General features: G+C 39.6%; 2 protein-coding genes across 5 annotated transcripts in view; one reads left to right on the forward strand and one right to left on the reverse strand.

Moving 5' to 3' along the window:
- Nucleotides 1-159: 159 nt before the first annotated feature.
- EDEM2 (ER degradation enhancing alpha-mannosidase like protein 2) lies at nucleotides 160-20,259 on the reverse strand. The gene is made up of 11 exons (XM_074292483.1): nucleotides 19,952-20,259; nucleotides 19,360-19,470; nucleotides 17,083-17,122; nucleotides 15,483-15,588; nucleotides 14,906-15,031; nucleotides 13,716-13,927; nucleotides 13,064-13,205; nucleotides 11,592-11,716; nucleotides 8,826-8,970; nucleotides 7,214-7,335; nucleotides 160-717 (listed from the first exon to the last, which is right to left on the reverse strand). The coding sequence occupies exons 1-11, from the start codon at nucleotides 20,242-20,244 to the stop codon at nucleotides 214-216; spliced, it is 1,926 nt and encodes a 641-aa protein (XP_074148584.1). The 5' UTR covers nucleotides 20,245-20,259; the 3' UTR covers nucleotides 160-213.
- The window catches only part of PROCR (protein C receptor), a 52,613-nt gene continuing 50,453 nt past the window's right edge, over nucleotides 19,231-21,390 (forward strand). The window contains exon 1 of one of the 4 annotated variants that reach the window (XM_074292494.1): nucleotides 19,231-19,386. The gene's annotated coding sequence lies outside the window, so the exon portion shown is untranslated. Of the gene's footprint in view, nucleotides 19,428-21,390 lie in introns of all 4 variants that reach the window. The other 3 variants (XM_074292490.1, XM_074292489.1, XM_074292492.1) reach the window with 3 other exon arrangements.

Raw genomic sequence — 21,390 nt, forward strand, 5'->3', positions numbered from 1 at the left:
GCCCCTATCCCAGCACTTATGTCACAATTTGACCTTGAATGAACCCCTCCCTCCCCCAGACCTCTTGGACCTCACCCTCCCCATCCTCAAAGTGACAGCCCTATATCAGAGGATCAAAAAGGTTCTGCGTCTTGGGTTCTTGAGGGAAAAAACAGCAGAGGCAAAACCAAACACATTTATTAGAGTTCAACTTCAAAATAAATCTTTATGTGGTCATGGGGAGTCTAAAAAAACCTGTCCAAGCAATGCCAATTTGGAGGTAAAAGGCTGGCTGGGACACCTGAGGAGTGGAGCACTACGCTTGGAGCCCTTTTTACCATTTATCTCTATTTGGCTTTCTGAAGCTGAAGCATCTTTCCCTTTTGCTGGGATTTCCCAATGGCCAAGACCAGCAGTAGTTTTTCTTAATGTGGATTTTCGGTTTCGTTTAAGGGAGTAAAATTCCCTCATTAAGTCTTCTACTTCCCACTGTTCTTCCTTCTGTTTCCTACAACAGTGCAAGGCTGCAGGGTCAATGGGATGAGCTTCAGTGTTGAAGACATAACCTCCAGCTCCCAGGATACATTCCCCATAGGGTGTAATTACTGCATCAAAGGTGGAGCCATTGTTGTGAATGAAATTGGTCGGGTCAAACAGTAGGTAAAGATACTTGACAGTCTCAGCCAGGAAGAACGATTCCATCCGGTTATCCAATTTGTGATCTCTAAGGTCTTTTATCTACAAAACAGGAGAGAAAAAGGAAGTCAAAACATCACTAAAAGTAGGGACTCCATTCAACTGTTGACACAAGCTGAGAAAATCAATAAAAGTGACAGGTAATACTAAATCCAATTCAAAACTCCGTTGCTGAAACAGCTTTTTATTTCAAGTTACTTGAATAAGTTAGTTGAGTTTACAGGCACAAATGAGTCAGATACACTTCAACTGTTTGGGATTAGAAAAGTGCTTTCCCTTTAGCAATCAATTCCCACTGGATTTCTAGCTTTATTCATAAATGTGACTCAGAAAGGATTTGGAACAACCAAGAACTGTTCTTTTACTCTGGCAAAAGCTGGGAAACTCATGAGACTTGTTCCCCTACTGCTCTGTCTTGGAGTACCTCCAAAGGACAGCAAAGTCCCAAGTCCCTATGACCTAACTGCCTGGGGATTGTTGACAAACTGTAAAGAGCTTTCCAATTTTCAAATCCTTTTAGTCTTCTCCAAGACTGGATGTGTGGAACAGCATGAGTGTCAGTGGTGGGAAATGTACAAGGGAAAGAACTAGCTCTAGCCCAGCCAGGGCAGATCAGATAATGGAGGACTCTGTTGAAGCAATAGTACCCAGGCCTGAATTACTATGTCTGACATCTATACAGTCTTTATCCTTTTGACTATGGGTCAGCCACAAAAACTGAACTGGACAAGACTTCAAGAGAGCTGACACAGATACCTCCTTGTTTTTTACTGTGGTTGAGAGAAAGGAAAGGAGATGGAATATCATAAGTATACCAAGGCTCTTCCATATTTTAAAACCAATAGGGTAGATCACCAATAGGATAATCTAATTGGTTAGCATTTGAATGAAAAATCAAACTTAATTCCAGTAAGATGCTGGAAAATACCTAGGAAAATGACAGAGAAACAGAAACAGAAAAAGAGAGAAAAAAAGAGACAGAGACAAAGGCAGAGAGATAGAGGGAGGCACAAAGAGAGACAGAGAGAGCAAGAGCAAGAGCAAGAGAGGGGAGGGAGAGAGGGAAAGGAAAGAGAAAACATGCTTTGCATGGCAAATAAAAGAATTGTTCCAAGAACTAGGAATCTTCATTTCTGATCACAACTCTGCTATTAACTCACTGCTCTCTAGGCCTGAAGTACATTCCTTTACCCATTTGTCCAAAATCCTTTCCCAAGTCCTAGATCAAACATCACCTGCTGCATAAGCAGGCCAGACAGAAGCACTCATCTGGATATCTATAGTTCCTTATTAAAAGCACTCTGGTAACATAATCACAAATCAGAATCTGATGTTTGTGTATGTTTTTTCTCCTGCTTCCTGTACTTACTCTACTGGTTCTTGAGATTCTTGAGGGCAGGGCTTTGTAAATAAGCCCTCAAGTGCTTACTAAAGGTTTGCTAAATCAATCTTCCTACTCCACAGCACCAGCACAGGAGCTTGCTGGAGCAAGCAGGCTCTCAAATGTTTGTGGACTGAATGATGCTGAGCAGCTTATGTCTCCTTCCTAGGCTCCAATTTCTTAATCTGCCAAGTGAAAGAGCATGACATCTAAAATCCCTTCTAGACCTGAAACTAGAAGATATTAAGGCAGTACAGGGATTCCTCACCCATGATAGATTAGGATCATCTGGAGCTAGAATTTCATTTGACAGACTGGGGAATTGTGGTGCAGAGGTAAAGTCACTCACATAGTAAGTGACAGAGGCAAGAGGATGCATCAGTCTACCAATACGATCTGGGAGGGCCCCAGAACTGAACTTTCTTCCTAGATATGGAAGCAGAGCATGTAGTCAGGAGTGTAGCACAGAAAAATGCCAGTTTTAGGGCACATTTTCCACTGTTAACACCAGAGAACTTTCTGTTACATCCCCAGGCTTGGCGTAGGCTCAAAGGGCAGTACAAACCACTATTTGTAAGACAAATTGATATAGCTGTGAATTTGGTGTTAAGGATTTAATATATGCAAATATTGGCAGAAAATAGCTTTTTAAAAATATATGTGATCTTTACGAAACTTTAGAACAAAGTTGTGGTCTGAAACAGGTGTTCAATCCTGCAATCATTAACCAGGTTGTCTATTCCTTCTCTTCCTTCATTGGTTTTGTTGGGATCTGGATTATCCAGAATCCTAGAATCTCACAAGTTTATCTCAACCAAGTGGAAGTCAGATGACAATCTCAACATCTTTGACATACTGTATTTGTGACTTTTAGAATTTAAACTCTGAGCAAATATTATAAAGTTTGGACCTCCAACAACAGTGCATGTTCAATAAACATTAAGCTCCTACTGTGCTGAACATTTCTACTGTGCTGGACACTAAGGGAACTACAAAGATGAATAAGCCATGGTCCTTACTCTCATAGGCTTACAATCTAGATAAGATTATGCTCGAATACCCATAATAAAAATTAATGAATACCCTAAACAGGAGAGATCTAAAAAAAGTGCTGTATTAAAAAAAAAAAAAAAAAAACAAAAAACTAGGAGCAAGTCATTATCGAATGGAAAAGAAATCTAAAAACATTTCATAGAGAAAGGTGGCATGTGAATTTGAAGTTTGGGTGTTAATTTAATTTTTTTAAAAATAATATTTTATTTTTCTCAATTCATAAAAATAAATCTTAACATTTGTTGTTGTTGTTGTTTTTTAAATTGACTTCAAAATTCCCTTCTTCCCTGCCTCTCCTCCTTGAATGGAATTTTAACTTGAAGAAAGGAGACATGAAAAAAAGGCAATAGAATTTTAACAGGTATAACATATATTGGATTGCTTGCTATCTAGGGAAGGGGGGAGGGGAAAGGAGGGGAAAATTTGGAATACAAGGCTATGCAAAGGTCAATGTTGAAAAATTATCAGTGCATATGTTTTGAAAATAAAAAGCTTTAAAAATGTATATCATTGTACTGCAAAGAGAGCAATGTATTCATATGACATAAAATTCAATTTTTTTGATTAAAAAAAAAAGGCAATAAAGTACATTTAGAGAATAGATGATGAACTACTTTGGCTATGGAACAGACTATAATAGATTGCACAGCTGTTGGCAGAGCATAATGGAAAACAATTTGGAACTATTTCTCCAAAGTCACTAATATCCAATAATACCTCTCCTAAACCTATACCCTAAAAAAATAGAAGAGGAAAATAATTTACATATGCAAAAATATTTCTGTAGTGGCAGATACTGGATACTAAGGGGGTACCCATTAATTGGGGAATGAGAGTACAAATTATGACATATGAATGTAATGGAATATTATTGTGCAATAACAAATCACAAAAGGGATATCTAAGAAGACTTGAATAAACTGATAGAGAATCAAGTGACCAGGACCAAGAGAATAATTTATACAATAACAATATTACAAAGGCAAACAACTCTGAAAGACTTAAGAACTCTGATCAATGTAATGAATGACTAACCATGATTCCAAAGAATTGATGATGAAGCAAGTCACCTACCCCCAGAGACAGAACAGATTCGAGATGAAAAATGAGACTTATATTTCTGGACAAAGCCAATGTAGGAATTAATTTTGGCTGACTATGAATTTTGTTTCAAAGTTTTTATGGTTTTTTTCCTTGTAAATTGGGGATGGGATGGGGAAATACTTATTAGTTAAAAAATAAAATGAAAAAAGAAAAAGGAATAGATTATATAGGGTATGGTATGATATCAACAAGAAATAAAGGTTTTCAAAATAAGGTCGAAATGGGTTCATGACTTAGACATAAAGGGTGATACTATATATAAATTAAAGCAAGCAAGTAAAAGTTTTCTTGTCAGATCTTTGGAGAAGAGAGGAATTTATGACTAAACAAGAAAGAAGAACATTAGGAAATGCAAAGCAGATAATTTTGATTACATTAAATTAAAAAGATTTTGCACAAAAAAACCCAATGCATCCAAGAACCAGATGATTGTTATATGATGATCAGTTTTGATAGATGTGGCTCTTTTCAACAATGAAATGATTCAGGCTAGTTCCAATGATCTTGGATGATCCACACCCAAAGAGAGAACTTGGAAACTGGGAGTGGATCACAACATAAGTATTTTTACTCTTTTTGTGAGTAGATGCCCATCAACTGGGGAATGGCTAAATAAGTCCCGATATATGAATGTAATGGAATAACTATTGTTCTATAAGAAATGCTGGTTTAAACACCTGAAAAGATATAGCTAGACTGATGCTGAACGAAGTGAGCAAAAATAGGAAATTATACAAGAAATAGCAAGTGATGATCAACTCCAAGACAACTGATAGAAAATGCCAATTGCAACCAAAGAGAGAACCATATAGACTGAATGAAGATTGAAGCATACTATTTTCACCTTTTTTGTTTTTGTTTTTTCTTTCTTGTGATTTTCCCTATTTGTTTTAATATTTATTTTACAACATGACTAATATGGAATAAGCCATTCTAAACTGTACATGTATAACCTATATCAGATTGCTAGCTGTCTTGGGGACAGAGGAGGTAAGAGAGGCAGAGGAAAAAAAAAATCTAGAATTCAAAATCTTACAAAAAGGAATTTTCAAAACTATATATGTAATTAGAAAAATTAAAATAGTATTGTGGGGGGGGGGAAAAAGAAATACAGGTAGTAGCTAGTCTGAAATTGACTCCGTTGGCAGCAGAGAGCCAAAGAACTATCTATCCCCAACTAATCAAAAAGTTCTCTCTCTTCAAAGTCACCTTCCAAGTTAGGGGAGTCATTCCAGAAAGAATTTTCAGACCTGAATCAAAAATACTCTTATTCCTAGGTTTCAGAAACCCTTTTACAAAACTAGCCATGTCTAGATAGAGTAGCTTGGGATCTAGAAGATTCACATCTAATCTTGACGCTGGGAGTGACTTTCTTTCTGACTTTGGGTGTGCCATTTCCCCTGTTAGGGCCTCAGTTTCCTCTTCTGTAAAAGGCTGGCCTAGATCTAGGGTTCCTGACCTTTTTGTGTGGTGCAGCCTGAGGCAAAGCCTGAGTACCCCTTCACACGATGTCAACTGCATCAAACAACAGAAAGGATTACAGAGGAAATTAATAGATAGAAAGAATGATCAATATATTAACAAAGTAAGTTTATGAACCCCTTGCTAAGAACCACTGGACTAAGTGATTCCCTAAAGTTGTATCTGGTTCAAAAGGTCTATTAAATACTGACTTGCATGCCTTTGTTTTTAGTAGAAAGAAGGACATGCTACTCTAAATCCTAAGAAGTGATGCCTGGGTCGGGAGAGGGAGACAGCAGGAACAGTCTGTTCTCATCCTCAGCTATTACACTATAAGGAACCTCCAGGGACCCACTGATCCACCCTCTTAAACAGATCAGGCTGCATGGCTTCTAAAAGGATGAGATTCTATAAAGGAAGACTGCATAAAATATTCCAGGCATCTACTATACACCAAATAGCAAATAAATGAAATAAAATACTACTGAGGAGAGGATATATTTTTCAAATCTAGCCATAGGTCCAGTCCACTCTCCACTGACAAGGCACAAGACAAACAATAGTCCCATGTTATGAACACAAGGACTGAGGATTACAAAAGGCTGGGCTGTCTTCCAAATTTTTCACAATGTTATATGATCTAGGGCCACCAAGTCTTTGGGTTTAGGGAAAGGGTGGAGATTCAGGTGCCATTCATACTGGCACTTAAAAGATTACAAAGACCTTTATGTATATAATTTCATTTGATCCATACAACAAACATTGAGGGGGAGGAGGAGAGGGGGAAAACAAGAAAGACTTTATATATAAATAACTTAAAGATATTGAATGATTTGCACAAGACTGACCAGACAGTAAATAGCAAAGCTGAAACTAGAATCCAGAATCTTTAACAAGCATTTCAATCAAAAAGTATCTACTAACCTACTACATGCCAGGCACTGTGCCAGGTATTTGGCTTACAAAGACCAAAATGAAACAATTCCTGCTCAAAAGGAGTTTATATTTTTTTGGGAGGAGACAGCACATACATAGAAGTATATTAAAATATATACAAGGTAATGGAACTGGGCAAGTCACTTAATCCGGTCTGCCTCAGTTTCCTCATCTAAAAAATAAGCTGGAGAAGGAAATGGCAAACCACTCCAGTCTCTTTTCCAAGAATACTCCAAATGGGAATCACAAAGAGTCAGACACATTGATTAAAACAACAAAAATGAAGATGTGGGAGAGGAAGGGAAGAAAGAACTGCTATATAAGAGAGATCAGCAAAGGCTTCACATAAAAGATGGCATTTAAGCCAAGTTTTGAAGGAAATAGGAGATTCCAGGAGGCAGAAAAAAGAAGGGAGCTCATTCCAGGCATAGGGAGAACTTCATATATTACTTCTCTTGGCTCCTTCACTAATAAAAGGTAAAGAACCTAAGTGTACACAGAGAACAGGTGCTTTTCGGATAGTGAGTGACAAGGCTCCTCCATAGTCCAGTAGCAGCCAGAAGGAGCACTGGCCCAGACCTCTGAATCATTAGAAATACTTACTGTTGCAAATCCGCAATCTACCTTGCTGATTTTCTCAATGGACTCCACAGCATCTCTTCCAAGTTCTAAGAGAGTGGGGTCCCTTGTGGCTTGATAGAGGTACATTGCACTCTCAATCAGTTCTGCAAAACCCAAAGCAAAGAACTTCTCACAAAGGGATAGGGGTTGGGATAGGCCTGAGTGGATGCAAGGTCACTGGTCAAATCTTCCCATTACATACCCTGCCCACCTGGCCAAGGGTATCCTACTGGGCATAGAAGTGATTATATCTCCTGACATGTTTTCTGATGCATCACAAGGATTGAACAGGATGAAAACCATCCCTAAAGCTGACCAGTCTAGGAGAAATGAGCACAAGAATGAGAGACAAAAATTCCAAACCAAATTTCTAATTTACTGAGTTTGTAAGGTATACACAAGGTATCTGTCCCTCTCTTTCTATCCTTCTCTCATTCCTTTTCCATTAGAAAGAAATAAAGCCCTAGGAAATGGAAGCTCTTATCTGACTTAAGTTCTTCCTTTCTTCATCCTTCCCTCTCTCTCCAACTGGCTCTCCATTTTTCCCATATGGGGAGTAAGGAGGCCATTCCTGGTCTCAGGGTAGTAGGAAAGACACTGGGCAAGGAGCCAAGAGACTTGGCTTTTGGTTCTGGCTTTTCTTCTGACTCATTGTATGACTTTAAGCAAGTCACAACCTCTGTGAGTCTCAGTTTTTTCATCTCTAAAAATAGAAGGTTGGACTCAATGATCTCCAAGTTTCCTTCCAGTTTCTAACATTGTGTGGTTATATGATTGTGAAAATGTTCAAAATTCCAGGTTCTCCACTTCATTATCTCCATCTAAAAAAGGTCATGACACTTGGCCTGAATAAAAAGGGGTTGTGAGAATCTATGCATGTCATAGAAACACAGAGCATAAAAGCTGAAAGGGTCCTTGGATATGACTAAATAAAACACCCTCATTGTACATAAGGGAAATTAAGAACCAGAGAGGAAGCATCATTCTCTGAATCTGGCATACCTGCTCCCAGATTAGTGTCCTCTTCCAGTTAATTAATTGCAATCCATTTTGCAATTTGTGTATTTCTAATCAGGGGCTTAGTCCCTTCAGACAGTTAACTTGAAGGGTATTTGTCTGTGAAAGTATGTAAATTCCCTCTCTCTGGATTATCTTTTAAATTAAAAACAATTGTCCTCATAGAAGAAATATTGGAAAACCTCTTAATTGAAAAGGAAAAAAAAAAAAAGTGTCAATTTAGGCTAACTACACACTCAGAAAATTGCTAACCTATTCCTGGGCTGATTCTCATGTCCATTAAATATCAAAAGCCCGGAGTTGCCTGTAACTCTGTGCTCCCCTTTTTTTGGAAAGTCTCCACCCAGCTGAAAACTGATTATAAATTTCTGAAATCCAGAGGGAGGAAGAGGTAAGAGCCTTACCCCTGGAGAGGAGAAGCTGGAAGCTCTGCTCTTCCCACCGTCTCCACCAATCTCCATGGCATCTCCCACAGTCATCTCAACTCCCCAATCCTATTTTGGGCTCTGGTTGGATAATATGGTATTGGAAAAGTCGAGAAGTGCAGCCTAAAAGTCAGGCTGATGCTTCTACTCACCAGGCCGAAGTGGGTATCCTTCCCTTTTCTCTACAGTATATCCTTGGGGAATGTTATAGAATTCTGGCAGCCCTCCAAACTGCTTCCACACAGTATAGTAATTGAGGAATGTTCTCATGGCATTGTCAATGTCCCCAATGAGGCTCTGCAGAGAGAGAGAGAAGCTACTCAGTCATATAATCTCTGATATAGTTTGTCCAACTTACTGACACCACCATAGCCAAACCCCTGAGAATTAGGTAAAGGAAGTCAGAGGTTGATGGTGGAAAAATAAATAATAATAATAGCTAACATTTAATGGAAAAAAAACCAAAACAGCTAAATGCTTTAAGGCTTAGACTGTCTTACAGACATTATCTCATTTGGTATTGACAACCCTATGAGGTAGGTATATTATTCATCCTGAGGAAAACAGGTTCAAAAAGGTTTAGTAATTTATTAGTAAGCTATTAAGACATTACTTCAGGATTCATAGGATCCTAGATAAAGAGCTACAAAGGAATTTAGATTTCTTTTTTTTTTTTCCTTCTTAAATCTTTTTTGCTGAGGCAATTGGGGTTAAGTGACTTGCCCAGGGTCATATGCCAGGAAGTGGCTGAGGCCAGATTTGAACTCAGGTCCTCTTGACTTCAGGGCTGGTGCTCTATCCATTGTACCACCTATCTGTCCTACAAAGGAATTTAGAAACTATCCATTCTAATTCTGTCATTTTGCAAATAAGGGAGGAACTGATACAAAAAAAAGTGAAGTGATTTGCTCAATCTTCTCAGATCCCAGTCCAGCACTCTCTCTACTTCCCTATGATACTACCACTAGTTATGAAAATTCCAGCAAATCATCTTAGCTTAGGACTTCAATTTATTCATCTGTGAAATGAGGATGATAACTCTTCCACCTGCTACAAAGAGCTGTTATAAGTAAAGTGCTTTGTGACCTACAATGCTATGTAAATGTAAGCTCTTTTATCCTCAGTACCATCTATATGTCGTAAGTTAATCAGTTAACAAGCACTTATTAAATACATAATATGTGCCAGGTATTAGACTAAATGCTGCAGTAAATAAAACAGATGGACCTTACAGACATCAGAAGAGGGTCCCTTCATTTTTATTTGGTTCTTTTTCCTTTCTTGCCCTCTATTCCAGCAGACTTGATAAAAATTCTACACTACAAGGAGAAAGCACAATTTCTCCTTGTCCAAGAAGATTCTTAATATGCATTATGTAGAAAATCTTTGGTGGGGGAACTCCCAAATGACAAAAAAGCCACAGCCTTCTCACCTTAAAGATCTGCTAGGAAAATGAAGAACCAGGTAAATAAGGGTTAAAATTGAGAAAATGAAGGAATGGTCCCAAATGTTCTCTAAGGTTCCTTTCAGCTCTGAACCAATCCATCAATCAACAAAGACTTATTTTCAGGGCTTACCAATGGCAAGTATTGTACTAGAGAGGAGAGAGAGAAGAAGGCATCCAAAGACAAAAACTAAGCTGCTTTATCATCAGAGAGCTTACATTTTATTGGGAGATGTGTATGTGTGTATGTATACATATATAAAGAGAGACAAAAGGAGACATATTTATATGTATTTATATAAACACAGATACACATGATATATATATATATATATATATCCACATGTCTGTCTATTTATACACACACATAAATGTGCACATATATTTGTGTGTTTAAATATATGCATATATGCATATGTGCACTACATACATATATTCGTGTCTGTCTCTATATACATATATGCATGGGTGTATATGCCCATGTGTTTGTATGTGTGTGCATGTATATGTATGTATGCATATCCATGCATATGTGTATGCATATATGTATTTGAATACACACATATATAATACACATAAAATTTATTTAGAGGAGGACAGAGACGGCATTGACAGTTGGAGACTGGAAAAGGTCTCAGGTGGTATTTCAGTCAAACTTTGAGGGAATTCTAAGAGGCAAAAGGTTTGCATTTCAGACATGGGAGTCAATCGGTTCAGAGGCCCAGGGACAGAATTGTCATCTTTCTGCCAGGACAAAATGCAGGCCAGTTTGATAGAACTGACAGAAGTATAAAGGGAAATTATGCTTAAAATCTATGACTCTTGCATCTTCTTCATCTCAAGTTACCCCAAATACAAAAGCAATCTAGCTAATTCAAATAGTACATTGAAAATAACTTTTTGATACAAGGAATTCAGAGAAGGATGGAAAATCTTACATAAACTGAGAGAGAATGAAGTAAACAGAGTCTAGAAAATATTGTACACAGTGACTATGTTAATATAAACATAAAAAACAACCACACACAACAGGAAAACCAAAAGATGTCAAATGATAAAGGTTCAAAAGAAGAGATGTGAGAAGAAATTTCCTGCCCATCCTTTGGAGGAGGCAGGAGGTCCACAAGTAATATCCATTGCACATATTTTCAGATTTTTTTGATATATTAATCAGTTATACTAATTTTTTCCTCTTCTTTTTCTTTGTTTTTAGAAAAATATTTGAAAATAAAAAGTTTTAATAAAAAAAAAAAATCTATTCTATAGAATGGCTCTCTGGATGGGGTAGAGGAAAGGATTCCAGGGGAAACTAAGGTGATATTTAAAAAAAAAAAAAATCAATAAAAACTTACTTAAAAAAAAAAAAAAATCACTACACATTTTTATTTTCACAGTAAAATTACAACCCTGATCATTCCCACCTTCAAAAGCCTAGCCAACAGGCTTCCATGGATGGAAAGATAAGCATTCTTACCTGTAAACCTGGCCAATAGGCTTCCAGAGACTGAAATACTGGCATGGAAACAGTCCCTTTGTACATCTGCACCCATAGGTACCAGTCATCAAAACGGGTGTAATTCCGAATGGCTTTATTATATTCTGTAGTGGAGATGGGGTTAGTCATGTCAAGGACAGGAAGGCAGCCCTCATCACTGAATGAGGATCAGTGCATTAATACAGTCCAATAAGGAGCTGGCAAAATTGAGATGGAGTTGTAATAGTTCAAAATTCAGTTAAGTGAAGAGGTAAAATAATCAAGTTTTCATTTCACTCATCACCAAGTCTAGCATGTCCTATTCAACTCCCTTTCCAGATGCTGTCATATAGGCCAAGGGAAAAGAAGATAAGGAGCCCATTCTCTGCTTCTTCTACAATATGGACACCTAGGTAAAGCCTCTCCAGGCCCTGCTAAAGATGTCTTCACTTGCCTCTCAACCTGGTCTACAACTGGCTTAACCTGGTCCTTTTTCCTCTCTGCAATTCAAAGTTTCATGATGTGGAAAAGGACATCAAACTCATTCTGCTTGGCCCAGAGGGGAAAGCTAAGAGGAGCAAGTTATGGGGAAGCATATTTCCTATAACTGTCCAACAATGGCACAGGCTACCTGATCCAATGCCATAAATGTGAGAGGATGCCGCATTGGGTAGGGGGAGGGAAAGGATGACTTCTAAGACCCCTTTTGGCTCAGAGACTATTTTTAAAGGGATTTGAAAACCCCTTGAAAAAAACACTAGTAGTATTCCCAGTGATTATCTCCCTTATCTGTACTCCTAATATTATAGAAGCTTGGAAAAATTGTTCACATGATTTCTATTTCTTCATTAGTACCAATCTGTGTTGGAGTAAGGAGTACCAACATCAATGAAATCATGTTACTGAAGTATAATCATAAGTGAAAACTAGGCAATTTTTCTAGTTTGACAAAGAAAAGTCTGACAAATTGGCTTCCAATCTAAGAAGAGACTTTTGCCCCACAAAATCTCTTCAGCAATCCAAATTAGGACCACCAATTGACTCCAGAAGAATTGAGGAGGATTCTCAGGAGAATTCAGGTTCCCAAATTCCCACCAAACATGAGAGAGCAGAAGCTATGGGGAAAGAAAAACTAACAACCCTATTCAACAAAGAGACAACAATCATGTCTTCTTTTTCTAGCAAAAACAATTCAAAAAATGGGAGTCAATCAGTCATCAGCTTTGGAGCTCTGGCTTCTACATCTGGGAAATGCCACACATTCAGTGTAAAGGCCAAAAGACTCCTTTTATTCTATGATAAGATATCAATGTAGGAGAATTTTGTCATTTAAAAAAATAGGTCCCAGCCCTCATATAGGCCTGAGGGTTGAAATGAATTAATGGCAGCTAATTTGGCTTTCTAGAACCAAAGGCTGGAGTGCCTAAGTACAGGCACTCCACTCACATGCAGAGAAATGGAATTTGTCTTACCCAAGAACATGGACATCAGTTCTTTGTCCTGAAGCAAGATAGCTCCCTTTACTAGGTACTCGAAGTAGGAATCCACACCAGCGCCTATGCCAGCATCCTGAGCTACCCACTTGCCTGTCACCACATCGATATGGTTGCCTACCTGTGAGAAAGAAGCAGGTACAAACCAAAGGCCCACAGCCAAGTCTCCCCTGCCACTTCCCATAACACCTGCACACCTTCCCACCCCCACCAGAAGACATACAATGTGGACATACAAAGAAACTTTCTTCCCATCATAATCACAGGGTCTATTATTGGTTTGAATAGGAGATCCATTATACTAATATTAGAAACATTTCTAGGAAGAATAGCCAAATGCTCTGGAAATTTGAAAAACTCAAAATGAAAAGATTAGTGGCCCCTTTCTACTCTTGAAGCTGCACTTCCTGATCCCAGTCACCCATGCCCATTTTAATTTGATGGTGGACTATTTTAAGAGTCCTAAGAATTCCAGAAAAATGACCGGATAACGACTCAAGTGCTACTCTACATTCTACCTCTCTAGGTTTTCCTTGGCCTGGCTTCAGCTCTTGGCTCAAAGCCCTTTGCCACAAAGACCATCCCAATGTGTCAGATCTGAGTCAAACAGGAAGAATATCCTCCTACTCACCAGCCCAATATCTGATCGGCTTTTCCATAAGCCCTTCAGGGCCCTTCTAGCTACATCCTCAAAGATAGGGTCACCAGTCAGGCTGCTCAAGGTGGCAAATTCTACAATGAAGGTCCCTATCCCGGCAGTACAGGTTACAGGAGTTTCTCCAGGATTCACACCATGCATCAAATTCACTGTTCCATATGGCATCCCTGTAGGGGTCTGAAAAGCTGAACCACAGAAAATGGGAATTCAGGCAAGGGGTTAGGGGCCATGTTCAGAGCAAATCCCACATCTCAGAGAATCCAAGGCTGATGGATCTCCCATTCAGGACACTGGAAGCTGAGGCTAAACCTTTAAATATTAATGCAGTACCTGAAAAAAAAAAGGGGGGCAGAACCCCAGACCTAGTATGTTAATCCAAGGACAGGAACTAGATTGCCTGTCTGTAGCTAGTGGGCATGATACTTTCATGGGGATTTCTTCTTCCAACCAGAGGAAGCTGTACTTTCTCAAATGTCCTAAAGACAAGAAGCTTAGAGAATCTCACTGTCCATTAGGCCCAGGAAATCATTATGGAGAAAGGTAACACTGCAAATGTTTGGAGAGTTGTGAATTGTTTTAAAACAAAGAAACAGCCAGGGAGAACTCCCAGCATAGTGAATCACACAGGATATATCCCTGAAATGGAAGCTGCTTGAGTATGTTATCAGTGTTACAAGAACCTGGGCTTTACTCTTTCCAGAGTCAAGAAAATAAAGAAATACCTGCATAATGTGTATATGCTAGGGACATTGGGGAGGAAGAGTGGTCCATATTTATACACAATTAGAAAAATTCAATACCCACAGAGTTGGATTGCTAATTACACTCCTATTGTCAGTAGGGATGGAGAGACCTTAGCCCACTACAAACATGGCTTTCTTCCAATAGGCAGTATTTGCCTATGCAATACTTCAATTATATCTGGGTAGCAGACTTGGAAGGTAGAGAGTAAAGAGTTAACTTAGTCAAGGTAAGGGACTTACACCTATTAGGCCCTTCTTAAGCACTATTCTTTCCCTACTAACAATGACAAAGTCAGCTTATTAAATCTAAACCAATTTCAGCAAAGTAACAGCAAGTCTCAAATCAACTTACATCTAGACCCACTATCAGACACAGGTGACCCACACTCACCCTTGGAAATGGACAAAGCCTGTTCATACCTGGAAGAAGCTTCCGAGCTGCTTCCTCCGCCATCCTTAGGAGAGGTCCAGAACAAGGCCATCCTGCCTCCACCTCTATTCCAGCCTTCTTAGATAAGAGATGAGCTGACAAGAGGCCTCCTACCACTGAAGGATAAACAGAGTTAGTGCTAGCACCAAGAAACCCAATTTCTCATTCATGAAAAATCAAGAAGATACTTGAGACTATAAATCTAGAGGTGGAAAAGATCATTTAGCCCAACCCCTTCATTTTTTTTAAACAGATGGGGAAAATGAATCTGAGAACAGTTAAAGGCTTATTCAATAGTACATGGGTAGAAAGAGCAAGAGAAATCTGAGGATGAAAGCCAATGGTCTTTTAAAACTGTGTGATGTCTGAATTGAAGATCTCTTCCCTTCCCTAAATTTTTTCCACTATGAGGGGCTGCTCTCAGACACTGGGTCTGGTGGTGGCTCCTTGAAATTACTTGTGTTTCTGAAGTCAATTCCCTCCCTCTCCTCTCTACTTGAATGGTGAAAGAACAGGCCCTTTTCCAAAGGCTCTGGGGGTCCCTGAGGGCTCTGGGGCAGCACTCACCTCGAATGTTGGTTTCAAACACAGAGGCATTGACATCAATATCAAAATCCACACTTTCCTGGAGCACATCAACAACCCTCTGGAATTCAGTGACATTTCCCAAAATCTAAGAGAACAAAGGCAGGAAATCTCAGGAGAGGTGAGGCCATTGGTGGCAGGGAGGGATAGGGAACCAAAGAAACAAAATGCAAGATTTATGAGCCCTGCCCTGGCACTTCCTTCATGGATCTAGCTCAGGATCTTAGTCTTAGGCTGCTTCTTTTTCCCTTTATAAATATGCTAAGGTTGATGTCTATTTAATTAATAGGAGAAAAGTTCTCAAAGCCAAATGATAAGCTATATAAAGAAAATACCTGAGAGGAAAAGGAAATCTTTCCTGTCCCTAACACTTTTGTTCAGCTCACTGCACAGTCACCCTTCCTGCTTCCAACATCAGCAATTAGGCAGGGAGATCAGAAAATAGGTAGGAAAGTCTCAGCCCAATTTCTGCCTCTCTTCACCCAAAGTGCTTCACAGACAGAGGTTGTGTCCAGGTACTCACCAACCAAGTAAGTCTTCTCCAAATTTGACATTTCAAAATTGACATTTTAAAATACTGTAGTGTAGTTACTTATTATGATGGGTTTCAGGGCCCTCCATAACACAGATCTTATCTACCTTCTGCCTGATCACTCATTACTCTCCCACATAAAATCCTCCACTTTAGCCAGACCAACTCTTACTGTCCTCATTACAATAATACTTCAAGCTAATCTTCCTGCTGGGAAAGTTACCACTCTAATTTGCCAACATAAATCCTCCTTATGGGCATTTAGGTGGCACAGTGGAAGGAATACCAGCCCCAAAGTCAGAATGACCTGAGTTCAAATCTAATCTCTAACATTTAACAAATCTAATCTAACACTTAACACTTCCTAGCTGTGTGACCTTGGGCAAGTCACTTAAGTCATTGCCTCAGGAAAAAAACAAACCAAAACCAAAACCAATAAATCCTCCTCATCCTTTAAGGCCCAGTTTAAGATCCACACCTCCCTTGGTTGTCTTGGTTACTTCAACCAAGAGGCAAATCTGAATCCTAGCACCAAATTCATTGGGCTTAGAATAGAAATTGCTTTGTAACTTCTCATATTACATTTTATTACATTATATTACATTACTGTTATGTTATGTTACATTATATACTATTCTCTATCTCACAGTTCAACTTTCCTGACTGGGGGAATGAGATGGAAGACAAGTCCTATTTCTCTTTCAAAACTATAAGTACTCTTGAGTATCACATGTTCTCTGTATTTTCCTCATAGCCCATCACTTCCTTGGACTAACACAATCTGAACCTGGCAAGCCTTCTAGTCTGCTCTCAATCCCAGTCTTGGGACAAGTCAATGCCCCAAAGAACTGCCAAGATCACAAACACTTTCCTAAGAAGCCAATCAAATGGGACTAATTCACAGCCTTTTCAGTTGAGTAATTTGATATTATCGATTCTAAATAAGCAGAGGAAAAATATGCAGGGGTGAAATGTTTTATAATTGAAATAAACTCAATGAAGAAAAAGCAACAAAGGAAAGGAAATAAGAAAGACAAAAAAGACACTTACCAACAATGTGTCCAGGGCATCTATCAGTGTCAGAGAAAAACTGCAAGAGGACAAAAACCCCATTGTTTCTTTTTCTAATTTTTACTTATTTTTAAAAATTCTTTATTTTTTGAGTTCCAAAGTTTCTCCCTCCCTCTAATCTGTCCCTTGCACATTGAAAAAGTAGCAATATGATACTTATTATCCATACGAAGTAATATAAAACATATTTTCATATTAGCAATGCTATAAATAATAACAAAGTAGAGTAAAAAATTTCAATTTGCAGCATCCATCAATTCTATCTGTAGAGGTGGGTAGCACATTTCAACACGAGTCCTTTAGAACTGTTGTGTCCACAACATTCATTGTATTGATCAGAGTATATAAGTATATTTCACATAATTATTGTCACAATATTTGCTCTTACTATATATATAATGTTCTTTTGATTCCCCTCATCCACTTCATATAAGTCTTCCCATGTTTTTCTGAAACTATCCTCTATGTCATTTCTTATAATAGGATAGTATTCAATCACGATCATATACCACAAGTTGTTCAGGTAAACCTTGACTGATGGACACCCTCTCAATTTCAATTCTTGTCACCAAAAAAAAGTTACTATAAATGTTTTTGTACATTTGGTCCTTTTCCTTTGATCTCTTTGGGGTATAAACCTAGTAGTAGTACTATTAGGTCAAACTGAAAGTTCCAAATTATTCTACAAAATGGTTGGACCAATTCACAACTCCAACAATGCATTAGTGTACCTATTTTTCCACATTCTCTCCAACATCAGTCATTTTCTTTTCCTGTCATGTCAGCCAATCTGATAGGTATAAAATGGTATTTCCAGAATGCTTTTAATATTCATTTCTCCAATTATAAATGATTTAGAGCATTTTCCCCCCAAATGACTACTTGATTTCTTCTGAAAACTGCTTATTTGTATCCTTTGACCATATTGGAGAATTGCAATTGAAGAATGGCTCCTATTTTTATGAATTTGGTTAAGTTTCCTATATATTTGAGAAATGAAGCATTTCCATTATTTATTGAGGATCCTCTAAAAAATGTAGGGAGTCTTTCTGGGCTTCAGCTACTCTAACTCAGTCCTCATCTGTGCAGATTTAAAGCCTTCCCTCTCACAAAATTTGCTTTCTGGAAGTAATTCTACAGTTGTGAGTGATTCAAATCTTAAGAAAATAGAGGTGGCCTGGAATGAATGAGTACAGGGTGTTAAAGATAAATAGAACAGGCCAAAAAGAGAAGAGTCAATGGAAAGCAAAACAAATGTCAGAAAAGACAGGATATTTCCATAAACACATACTGTCTCCTAAATCAGTTCTGGCAACTGATTCCTCTGTAATTTGTCCAACATATCTCAGGCCAGAAAGAATCACTCTTTACAGCACTTACCATTGTGCCTCCTCTCTGCCCACCCCATAACAGTAGAAGCTCATTCTTAACTCTGCTCACAAAATTATTATTATACTATATCACCTTCACCCCTTCATCTTTCCTTTCTTCCTCCTCCTTTCCCCATGCAAATCACACCAATCATTCTCATATCTCAAGTCCTTCTCAGACACTCCAATCAACATTCATCACTGCTTTCCTTGACTGCAAGTAGAAAGGCTGGCTGTATATCCCATAAACTTTGGTATTTGGTTCTATCGACTAACCACTTTTAAATCTGAACTACTAATGAACCGCGAATCTATAGCACTTTAATGTGTATTCTAAATATTCTAAAGCACTCAGTGAGATAGGCAGGGAAGTTTTAAAAAATGACAAAACAGATGTGGAAATTGAAGTTCAAAAGAAATTAAGTGATTGGATCAAGATCACACAGTTAGCACGGATAACGATTTTACATGAAACTCAGATCTCTAGTCTACAAGACAAATATTCTTCCTATTACATTAGCCCTAACATGACCTCGAAGAGCATCACTCTATCATAGATTGTGCCTCCCTGGGTCATTTAGGACTCCAATTTGTCACTGAAATTGTTTTGCTCTCTTCTGGGGGCCTCAGCTTCCCCATTCCTCCCCATCCCCCTACAATGAGAGTAAAAGGTTTATTTTCTAAGTGCTCTACCAGTTCGGACACTGAATGACTCAGTGCTGGGCTTAGAATAGCCAGTCCTGTTTTGAATCCCCGCCCCAAATAGCTCAGCTCCGCTAGCCAAGAACTCTTCCGGACTCGGTCCTCCAGATCAGAGGAACTCAAGCTTATCTCCTGCTATCCAGCCAAGTCAGCAGCCCGCTTAACCCTTGCCCTTCGGCCCTACCTTCCCCAGGTGTCCTGCCCGTCGCAGGTGAGCGGCCGCAGCTCGTCGTAGGGGAAGGCGTTCTCCAGGTAGTTGTTGTAGGCGTGATAGAACATCGACTTGACTCGCTCCCTGGGACCAGAAAGCCCGGGCAAGAAAGAAGGGGAAAGGGATGAGGGGACGGAGGAGGAGAGAAAGAGAGGACACAGAACGGGTAGGGGTCGGGGCAAGAAACACAGAGGAAAGGACGGAGCGGCGAGAGAACAGGGAGGGGGAGGCAAGAAATAAAAGGAAGGATGGGGAAGCAAGAAGTCGGGGGGGGGGGGAGGATCAGGACAGGGAGAGATGAAATCAGGACAGGAGAGGTCAGGTGGAAAGGTGAAAAATCAGGAAGGGAGGGGAGAAATCGAGAGGGGAGGGGGGAGAATCAGGCGGGGAAACTGCAGCCTGATTTTTGCACCCCACTGCCCACGCACGGGACCTCATCGCCGGGAAAGTGCCCAAATCTTCAACTCCTACCCCCAGGGACAGAGTCGGGAACTCGGGACTCAGGAGTGGGAGGGGGAGGGGGAGGTCCCGTTCCGCCTCCTCCCCAGCCCGGGCCCCAGCTCACCTGTAGTGGGCCGTATCGGGCGCGGAGCCCTCGGGCTCGGGAGCATTGTGGTGCAGGGGTAGCAGCGCGCACAGGAGGCAGAGCGAGTAGAGCGGGCACCGGGGCATGGGGCACAGGTGCTCTCGGCGCCACCGGCATAGTCCCGCAGCCGCCTCAGCAGCGCTTCCGGGGTCTCCGGCGCTCTCTATTGCGCCTGCGCGCCTCGCCACGGATCTCAGCACACTACAGGCTCCAGCATGCAACCGGGCCGCAGTGTAAACAGGGAAGTGCGACCCCGAGGGCGAGGGATGCATGCTCTGAGGACTAAGCTTCCAGGTCCTACCCTGCTGAGATTTCCCCATTCCTTACCTCTTCATCCTTTAGAGGTTGTGATATCTTGGGATCATAGGATCATGGACCTAGAGGTAGAAAGAGATTTTGGAAATCTCTCATTTTACAGATGAGGAAACAGGCAAACTTTCCCAAGATTTTATTACTAATAACTGACAAGGCTGAGGTTGAAATCCAGATATCTTCACTCTCCTAGACAGCTCTTAAGCCCATTTTAAAAGAATCTTAGGGGCAGCTAGATACCGCAGAGCACCGGCCCAGCACCAGCCGGAACTCAGGAGGACCCGAGTTCAAATCCGACTTCAGACACTTAACACTCCCTAGCTGTGGGACCTGGGCAAGTCACTTAATCCCAATTGCCACAGCCAAAAAAAAAAAAAACAACAACAAAACAAAACAATAAAAGAATCTTAATATAAACAAAGCATAAATAAGGAGTGGTCCCGTTATTTCATGCCTTGGAGAACTCTCTACCACTACAAGTTGGAATCTTTTCTGTAACTTGAAATGTTGCCCAAAACATTGGGAAATTAGTCAGGTCCACATGAACAGTACGTTATCAGAGTTAGGACTTGAACCCATGTCTTCACAGCTGCCTTTCTGTCTCGGGAGTTACCAACAAATATGTATGTATCAAATACAGAAATAAGAACTTGAACAGTAGCATTGCATGTGATAGTTTCACATATCATCTCTGTTAGTTACAATTTGTTTAAATGGAAAATGTTCCGCCTAAACTCTGATATTAACGAGATACAGTATTAAAGTCAGCTTCCTGAGACCCCACCCCCACTTATTTTTCTTCAATTTCTTTTTTTCCTGATCTTGTTACTGTTATGATACTTGAACAAGTAGATGTACATGCAGTATTTTTTTCTTTGTTATATAACACTGCCTATATTTCCCATATTCTTTAATGGTCTTCATATTTGTCATTGTTTTAGGAATAGTACTATCTCTTACAATTATATAACACAGTCTGTTCAGTCATTTCATTTCCCAATCACTGGAGACGTGGATTATTTTTTCCAATTTGTTATTATTATGAATAATGATACTAGGAATATTTTTGTTCCGCTCTGTCTTCTCCTCTCAATAATATCCTTAAG

Source organism: Sminthopsis crassicaudata, chromosome 2, assembly GCF_048593235.1.
Source record: "Sminthopsis crassicaudata isolate SCR6 chromosome 2, ASM4859323v1, whole genome shotgun sequence".
Classification (NCBI taxonomy): domain Eukaryota; kingdom Metazoa; phylum Chordata; class Mammalia; order Dasyuromorphia; family Dasyuridae; genus Sminthopsis; species Sminthopsis crassicaudata.

Coding starts and splice junctions, on each gene's coding strand:
- EDEM2 (XM_074292483.1), bottom strand. CDS start 20,244: ATGCATCCCTCGCCCTCGGGGTCGCACTTCCCTGTTTACACTGCGGCC. Junction 13,928..14,905: donor AGCTCGGAAGCTTCTTCCAG/GTATGAACAGGC, acceptor TCTGTGGTTCAG/CTTTTCAGACCCCTACAGGG. Junction 7,336..8,825: donor AGGATACCCACTTCGGCCTG/GTGAGTAGAAGC, acceptor TGGGTTTTGCAG/AACTGATTGAGAGTGCAATG.